The sequence below is a fragment of the Medicago sativa genome, chromosome 4 (assembly GCF_051527215.1).
Source record: "Medicago sativa cultivar Bolivia chromosome 4, Bolivia_mono, whole genome shotgun sequence".
In the NCBI taxonomy this organism is placed as follows: Eukaryota; Viridiplantae; Streptophyta; class Magnoliopsida; order Fabales; family Fabaceae; genus Medicago; species Medicago sativa.
This window is the reverse complement of record NC_140752.1, coordinates 39,940,601-39,950,470: the sequence shown is the minus strand read 5'-3', so window position 1 is coordinate 39,950,470 and position 9,870 is coordinate 39,940,601. Positions and strand designations below refer to the sequence as shown.

The window sequence follows — 9,870 nt, the reverse complement described above, 5'->3', positions numbered from 1 at the left end:
AACTTTCAACAACAACAACAATTTCATCACCACTTCATCAATTCATGATACCCAATGCATCAATTCATCAACAACACATGTTAAAACAACAACAACAACGTTTGAACATGAATTCATCATCAATCTAACAACTACAACATTATTCATCATCAATTTCATACAAAAACTCATCATGTTCATATCTACCCATTTTAACATACAAGTTCAACAACAACAACAACACAATTAACATTCAATTCATGCATATAATCATATCATCATAATTAATCACGAATTTCTACAACAAAATCCCAATTAACAACTTAAGCAAAGAATTGGGGATAAACTACAACTATTGATTATGCTTGAATTCTAACCCCCTTACCTTAATTCTTCAAAATCAACACTAAGGCTTCACTTTAGCTCCAATCCTTGAAGCTTGACCTCCCTCTAGCCTTCTCTAGATTTTTCTCTTCAAACCCTTGTCTTCTCTCTATCTCTATCTCTATCTCTTCTCAATTGAAAATGTTGGCAAAAACCCTATTTTCTCTACCAACTAGAGCTTATATAGGTTCTATCTAATAGGGCTTAACTCACAACACCTTAATGGGCCTAACTCATTTCTATTCTAACCCAAAATATTACTACTCACTTAACGGTAAAATGTAATACTAACGGTCACCTACCGGTAATAAAACAATTACTACACCCTCCAACACTTAGTAAAATAACAACTCTCACTAAGCACTAAAAATAATCCTCAACAAAATTACAAAATTACCCCTACTCTCAAAATGACCAAAATACCCCTAAGTCCAAAATGACTAAAATACCCTTCTAACACCGAATTCTACAATTCCCGACCAAAATACACACAGAGGCAAATAATCACATAAGAGCACATATAACACACATAAATAATTAATAAAATAAATCTAGCGAAAAATCGGGCTGTTATAACTCTCCCCCACTAAAAAGAATTTTCGCCCTCGAAAATTACCTGAAGGAAACAACTTCGGATACGAAACCTTCATCTTACTCTTCGATTCCCAAATGGCACTCTCACCAGTCGGTCCAACCCAAATCACTTTAACCAAAACGATCTCCTTGCCACGCAAACGCTTCGCTTCTCGATCCTCAATCCTAACTGGCCAAGTCTCAACGGTCAAATTATCTCTTACTTCCAAATCATCCACTTGAATCACATGAGACACATCATACAAATACTTCCGCAACTGAGACACATGAAACACGTCATGAAGATTCGACAAAGACGGTGGTAACGCAATCTGATACGCTACAACCCTAACCTTCTCAATAATCTCAAATGGTCCAACAAAACGAGGAGTCAACTTCCGACACTTCAAAGCACGACCAACACCGGTTACAGGATTCACTCTCAAAAACACATGATCACCAACCTGAAATTCAATGTCCTTTCTCCTCTTATCATGATAACTCTTCTGCCTACTCTGAGATGCTCCCATCTTCTCTTGAATCATCTTAACCTTTTTCGTAGTCTCTTGCACAACTTCCGGTCCTAACAAAGCACTTTCACTTGACTCATACCAACACAAAGGAGTTCTACACCTTCTATCATACAAAGCCTCAAACGGTGCCATTCCAATACTAGAATGAAAGATGTTGTTGTAAGTAAACTCAATACACGGTAGACATTCGACCCAACTGACACCTTGCTCCAACACACAAGCTCTCAACAAATCTTCGAAACTCTGAATAGTCATTTCCGTCTGACCATCAATCCGAGGATGATAAGCAGAACTCAACCTCAACTTAGTTCCCAAAGCAACTTGCAAACTCCCCCAAAACTTAGAAGTAAACCTTGGATCCCGATCCGACACAATACTAGAAGGAATACCAAGCAATCTAACAATCTGCTCAATGTAGATCTCAGCCAACTTCGCCACAGACATACCGGTCTTGATAGGAACAAAATGTGCCGACATCGTCAACCGATCAACAATCACCCAAATCGAATCAAAACCCTTAACAGTCTTCGGCAAAGCTCCAACAAAATCCATAGAGATACTATCCCACTTCCACTCTGGCACAAACAACGGTTGCATCAAACTTGACGGTCTTTGATGTTCAATCTTAGACTTCTGACAAATCAAAAAAGCATAAACAAACTCTGCAATTTCCTTCTTCATTCCAGGCCACCAAAACAACCTCTTTAAATCCTGATACATCTTAGTCGCTCCTGGATGAATACTCAAACTACTTCTGTAACCTTCTTCCAAAATCCGTCTCTTAAGCTCAAGAACATCTGGTACACAAACACGATCACGAAACATCAAAACACTGTTCTCATCCAATCTGAAGTCTCCACCCTTACCTTGATTAACCAACACCACTCGATCCACAAGTTCCAAATCTTCTTTCTGGCCATTCTTAATCTCTTCCAAAATATTACTCGTCAGCTTCAACATTCCTAACCTCACACCATCCGGCGTCAACTCACTAACCAAACTCAAATCTCGAAACTACTCGATCACCTCCAACTCTTTAACCATCAAAGAGGACATATGCAACGACTTCCTACTCAAAGCATCAGCAACAACATTCGCCTTCCCCGAATGATAACTCAACTAAAAATCGAAATCCTTAAGATACTCCAACCATCTCCTCTGCCTCATATTCAACTCCTTCTGGTCAAACAGGTACTTCAAACTCTTGTGGTCACTGAACACTTCAAACATAGAACCATACAGATAATGCCTCCAAATCTTCAACACATACAAAACAGCCGCTAATTCCAAGTCGTGAGTCGGATAATTCTTCTCATGCACTTTCAACTGCCTCGACGCATAAGCCACAACCTGAAGATTCTGCATAAGCACACCACCAAGACCCATTATAGAAGCGTCACAATACACAACAAACGATTCCTTCGGATTCGGCAAAATCAACACTGGAGCTGAAGTCAACCTTTTCTTCAACTCTTGGAAACTCTTCTCACACTTAGCATCCCAAACATAAGCTTGCCCTTTCTGCGTCAACTGCGTCAATGGCAACGCCAACTTAGAGAATCCCTCAATGAACCTCCGATAATAACCTGCCAAACCAAGAAAGCTTCTAACTTCAAAAACAGACTTAGGTGATTCCCACTGCAACACTGCATCTACCTTTCACGGATCCACGTCAATACCACCCTTAGAAATCACATGACCAAGGAAACTCACTTCCCGCAACCAGAACTCACACTTCGACAACTTAGCAAACAACTTCTTCTCCTTCAAGACACCCAACACAATCCTCAAATGATCGGCATGCTCTTCTTCCGACTTCGAATACACTAAAATATCATCGATAAACACCACCACAAAACGGTCCAGAAAAGGATGAAATATTCTATTCATATATTCCATGAAGACATCTGGCGCATTAGACACTCCAAATGGCATCACAGAATACTCATAGTGTCCATACCTCGTTCGGAACACAATTTTGGATATATCTTCCGCCTTCACTTTAATCTGATGATATCCTGATCTCAAATCAATCTTGCTGAACACTTCTGCACCAACCAACTGATCCATCAAATCATCAATCCTTGGAAGCGGATACCGATTCTTGATTGTCACCTTGTTCAACTGCCGATAATCCACACACAACCTCGTGCTTCCATCCTTCTTCTTAACCAACAAGATAGGAGCACCCCACGGAGAAACACTCGACATGATAAACTGCTTCTCGAGCAACTCTTCCAACTGCTTCTTCAATTCACCCAACTCTGATGCAGACATCTGATAAGGCGCAATCGAAATAGGACTCGTTCCTGGTACCAAATCAATTGCAAACTCCACTTCTCTCTCTGGCGGTAACTCGGTAATGTCGTCCGAAAAAACTTCTGGAAACTCTTGCACTACCGGCAAATCACCAACTCCTTTCTCACTACTTTCCTTCAAGGAAGCAAACATCATGAACACAGTAGATTCACCGTCCAAAGACTTCTTCACTTGTTCCGCAGTCAAGAACTTCCCACCTTCCTCAACTACCGGCTTAGAAAACGTTACACTCTTGGTCAAACAATTAATGTTAACACCAAAAGTCAACATCCAATCCATACCAAAAATCACATCCATATGCTTCAACGGAAGACACACAAGATCCTACTCAAAGTCAACATTACCAAAACTAACAGGACACTTAGCACACACTAAGGAAGTAGTCACCGAACCACTAGCCGGGGTGTCGATAACCATCCCTCGAGACAACAGAGTCACAACCAAACCCAAACTCTAAACACAACTAACCGCGAAAAAAGAATGAGTAGCACCAGTATCAATAATTGCAATCAAAGGAGTACTATTGATAAAACACATACCTCGGATGAGATTATCCGGATGCTCCACCTCTTCCGCATTCAATGCAAACACCTTCCCCGCCGCCTTCTTTGACTATTTTTAATTTATGAAATCAAAAGCACCGTTCTTCGTTCCTAGGGTTCTCTCTCTGAGTTCTCCTCTTTCTCCAAAAACTGATCGTACGTTCTATGTCTTTCTAAAATCTAACTTCTCTATTTATAATGCTAAACACTCTTCCTAAATCTGTTTAGGCCCAATAATTTTTTCTTCTTTCTATTCTAACCTCCAAATCTACTTACTCTAATAATTCTCATATTCTAATAAATAATAGAATAAAGCCACTTAATATAATACCAACACATCGCATATTTAAAATAAACCACATAAATAGACTCTAACTTAATAAAAATAATTAAATAAAAAGGAGGGCATTACAACTCTCCCCAACTTAAAAGAATTTCGTCCTCGAAATTCAAAGCACAAGAGAAAATAAATTTAGTTATTGCTTCTTCAAACAAAACACAAAAACCACATCAAGGTTAGTCAGTTAAACATGATCACATAATAAAACATAACTACTAACTAGAAAACATGACGACACGACACACAACTCATCTACTTGGCCGGACGGACCGACCTGGCTCTGATGCCAATTGTAACACCCCGTTTTCCCAACGTAAAATTTTCATAAATAAAATCAGAGTTTTTCATCATTAAACGGAATGTCACATTTCTTAAAAATCATAAATGAATAAATAATAATTTATCCTTCAAAATTCAATCAACAAATTACTTAATATTTCGCAGTGGAATTTATCAAACTTCTAAAAATAGTCTTTGGCACTAAGGCCTCATCATAAAAGTCTCATAAATCTTATTTCAATAATAATTCTTAAACTTCAAAAGCAATACGTAAAGGAACAGAAAATAGTATTAAAATCCCCATCCCGTTACGTATCAGAGCACCTAAGGACATAGTGAGAGATAGTCACCCACGACCGCAGCTAATCTTGATTACCTGCAAGTTACCCATACGAAGAGCAACATTTTCAAGCAGAAGGGGTGAGATTTCTCAAACAATGATATTAAGCTTATAAATCATAAATTACATTTAACAACTTAAATATCATCACATATCTTAACAATAATCATGTAACATCATAGGATTATCTAAACATAGCATTATCATAAACGTAACATTATCATAATCAACTTCATAATCAAATTCATAAACAACTTCATATTCAAATTCATAATCAATTTCATATTCGTTCAGCAACATCACTTGATAAATCGACTTACCACTTGACTAGACAATGCAACTCAACTTGACTATGCAACTCTTACTCATCGTAAATCATCTTGATATGCAAATGCATGTGGTACCAATCCAGGGCATCAAGCCCTCAACATAATTGAGTGTAAAAAGGCTCCAGGGCATCAAGCCCCCAACATATTTGAGCGTAAAAAGGCTCCAGGGCATCAAGCCCCCAACATAATTGAGCAAAAGCTCAAGGGCATCAAGCCCTCAACGTATTTGAGCAAAAGCTCCAGGGCATCAAGCCCTCAACTTTGAATGAGTATGCATGGACTCAACATCTTACATCTTAAACATCTTGAACATCATGGACATCTTATAACTTTACAACTTAGACCGACATTTACAACTTTATGACATTAATGGTCAACAACAGCAAACAGCAGCAAGTGCATCATATAACAACTCTTATATAACACATCGTCATTTAATAACATCACTATATAATCATCTTCAATTATCACATCAATAAAATATCCACATCTTCATATACATATCATCAATATTCACATCTTTATATACACATCAAAAAAATAACACATCAATTACACATCGTCAAATAACACATCAATTAATATTTCAATATTTCAATTTATCATTCAAAATATATTTGTTTAGTCATGATAAAATATATGCTTCAGCCATTAGGATATTATTTTGGTGTCCTAATCACTTACGGTATATCTATATTTCTTCAACATATTAGGAGCTTTACAATACCATCTTTCCCTTAATATATACTTTTTTTTTCTAACTAATTAACTAGAAATTAATCTTCTAGTTTGGGGTTTTCGAACTCATAGATCCACGTAGAAATAACAAAAAGGAATAAGGATATTAAATAGACTTATACATTACTAGTATGTTTGCATTTCATCAAAGGACATTCAAATTATCATAAGGTTGGTCTTATTAAGAAAGCATCATATATTCAAAACTTCAGGCTTAGTTTCGATACAAACTTAAAGGAATCAGGCTGAACAAAATAATAATAATAATAGTAATACTGTTTGACAACACCTAACCAAAGCAGACCCTGAAGAAAATATACATATATGGTTGAATTTGTTTATTTAATCGCAGGATTAAACCGCAAGATAGCACACAAACCGAATTCAAGTTATTGACAAAAATCATAAGCCAAAGACAATATAATGATATTTTACGATAATGGCCAAAAAGGAAAACATAAATGTACTTGCTAAGAAACCCGTGACGACAAGCTATTAAGAAAATCAATGGCGCTACCTTAAATAGGAAAATAGAAACTGAAATCTGATGATGCTACCTTAAAGATCATTCTATACCTCTAATTTAATTTCATGATTTCTACTCAAGGTTTCTTATATTTATCAAGAGTCAAGGCACAACAAAACCGTATGAATTTAATATGAAAACATCGTAAACCAGAAACAAGAAATTAATCATGTAATCACAACAACAAAATAGATCACAGATTTGACATGAATTCGTTAAAAGATCATTAAAAATAATGGAAAACAAAATCCTTCACTACCCATATGTTCACACAACCCTTATATGAATAGAGACTCCCCCTTACAAACTCATCATAAATCATGTTAATTGTAATCCAATGATTCACATACTTAATATTAGTGAAACATAGTCTCACCCTTACCTTAGATTGTTTTTCTGAAATCAAAAGCAGCGTTCTTCGTTCCTAGGGTTCTCTCTCTGAGTTCTCCTCTTTCTCCTCTTTCTCCAAAAACTGATCGTACGTTCTATGTCTTTCTAAAACCTAACTTCTCTATTTATAATACTAAACACTCTTCCTAAATCTGTTTAGGCCCAATAATTTTTTCTTCTTTCTATTCTAACCTCCAAATCTACTTACTCTAATAATTCTCATATTCTAATAAATAATAGAATAAAGCCACTTAATATAATACCAACACATCGCATATTTAAAATAAACCACGTAAATAGACTCTAACTTAATAAAAATAATTAAATAAAAAGGAGGGCGTTACACTCTGTTTGGTTGGTTGAGGGTGGTTGAGATGATGAAGATTATAGGGAGGATGAAAGTGAACTTGATCCTACATTTATAACATTATGTGAGTGTGAGAGATCAGGTTTACCTTGTGCATCAGTTTCTGAGGTAGACTCTGGAGCAACAAATTTTGGAACAGATCCTGAAGCACCAGCTTCTGATATTCCTTGAATCTCCTCCAGACCCATCTGAGCTTCCTCCACAACATCTTCTCCAGCTTCATCAGCAATTGCCTTAACTTCAGCAATCTTCTTCACGAAGAATTCATCACAATCTTCCTGCCCAATAGCCTTGAGCTTTTCATCCCTCTCCTGTATGTATTGTGCAACCTTGTCCTTCTTTTTTGCTAACAACTTGTCAGCATGCTCTTTGGCCATTCTTGCCATAGCAGGAGTCACTACAAACATTGGAGAGATAATTTGCTCAGGAGCTTGCTTCCTTTTTTTAGGCTTTTGCTCTTCCTGCTCTTCTACCTCCATTTCTTCAAGAGCTAATTTCACCTCCTCTTTGGTGATTGAGGTATCTCCTTTACCTCTTCTTCTCTTAGGAGTATAAACAGAAACACTAACGTGCTTAGTTGCTTCAGACTTGGCAACTTTCTGTTTCTTGGCCTTAGCACCAGCAGCTTCAGATTCAGTAATGATCCTGGTCCTTTTGCCCTTGGTTCTTTCAGGAGCATCAGGAAAATTTTCATCCTGAATGTTGGCATTTGAATCTCTGGCATGTGCAGCTATATATCCAGCCAAGACTTCAGGATTATTCTCCTTTAAGATGGAAGGAAAATCCATTATTTGTTCTGATTCAGCTGTGGATTTTTCCAGACCCTTCTCGTCGAGAGAAACTTCCTTGATAATATTCATATAGAATAGAGTCCTGCTATTGATAATCTTCTCAGAAGTGGTAATCTTGAAGCAACTGTCAGAAGCAGGCTTGAATCTCCTCAGAATCTCCAGCACTTTGCCTTGATAGAAGATTTCAGACAGCAGCCTCCCACATGGTACTTGCTTTCTCTTCTTGTTGATCCCTTCTTTAATAGCCCAGCACAGATGATGCATGAGGTATCTTGGAAGATTTATCTTCTGGAAAGCAGCCAAGAAATACAGTACTAATTTGTGGTCCAAATTTGGTTGGTCAGACCCTCCTCCTCTCTGAAAGAAGTAGTCAGTGATAAACTTCAGGAGCATCTTGTGATTATCCTCCATGTCCACAAACTTGGCATCTGGGTTTCCCTTCAGCAGCAAATTTGTGAAGCTTTCCAACATGACATCCATCTTGCTGACTTTACACTGAAATCTGCCTTCAGGATCCACTCTGCATGCTCTGGCAATTACTTCTTCTGTGATGGTTATAGGAATACCCATCACTGCTGATCTGATTTCTAAACCCTTGATGGTTCAAGACCCATTACTTCTCTAATCTTCCCTTTCAAATTTGAATCTCTTGACACAGCTTGTCTTTCTTCCAACTTTGCAGCTTCCAGATCGTAGACTTCAGCCCTCAACCAGAAATCCTTGACCAGATTTTCATATGTTGGTCCATTTAACATACGAAAGTAACCAAACAACTTTTGAACATTTACCAATGCCTTCATGTCCACTTTGTATTTCTTAAGAGAGGCGAAATCCACTGGTGATTCCTTTTGAACGACCAAGGATTCAAATGGAATGGACATGGTTTTTGGTTTGATTACAAAACCAGATTCTGTGTTGAGTTGCATGCTTGAACCACTTGTTGAAGTTGTCATTGAAGAAGATGATGATTTTAGGGTTCTAGGTTTGAAGATGCAGAGAGATTGTGCTTACTTCGCAAGAATGGTTGAAAGAAGAAAGTGTTTGTTGTGAAGTGAGTAGTGTGTGAATTGTCTAAGTGTTTTGAGTAAAAACGTTTGCAATTCAGAAAGCGACAAACAAACACAGCATTAATGACAAAGGGGGCGCGTGTAAGTACATTCAAAGCTTAAAATCATCATTGCCCTTTTAAGTTATACACCAATACAAATAAGCCACGTCAGAAGTTCTCAGAGTAACTGCCAAGTTAGTGGGCCAGATGCTACCAAAAAGTAACTTCCAACGTTTCCACTAACTCTAATATTCAGAAGCACAAAATCCAGCTTCTGGACTTCAGATGCTGACGTCATCATCAGAAGCACATTTTCCTCAGAACCTCAATAAAGAGCTTCTGATGAACCACAACTTCTGAACAGACTTCAGAACCTAAAATCCTATTCAGGA

At 37.5% G+C, this 9,870-nt stretch overlaps 1 protein-coding gene across 1 annotated transcript; it reads right to left on the bottom strand.

Annotated features, from left to right (window-relative positions):
• Positions 1-9,017: 9,017 nt before the first annotated feature.
• On the bottom strand, positions 9,018-9,383 carry LOC146929355 (uncharacterized). The gene has a single exon (XM_085707295.1). The coding sequence runs from the start codon at positions 9,381-9,383 to the stop codon at positions 9,018-9,020; it is 366 nt and encodes a 121-aa protein (XP_085563421.1).
• Between the last annotated feature and the right edge of the window lie 487 nt (positions 9,384-9,870).

Bases quoted from the DNA above. Each gene is read 5' to 3' on its own strand.
- LOC146929355 (XM_085707295.1), bottom strand. From the start codon at position 9,383: ATGACAACTTCAACAAGTGGTTCAAGCATGCAACTCAACACAGAATCT.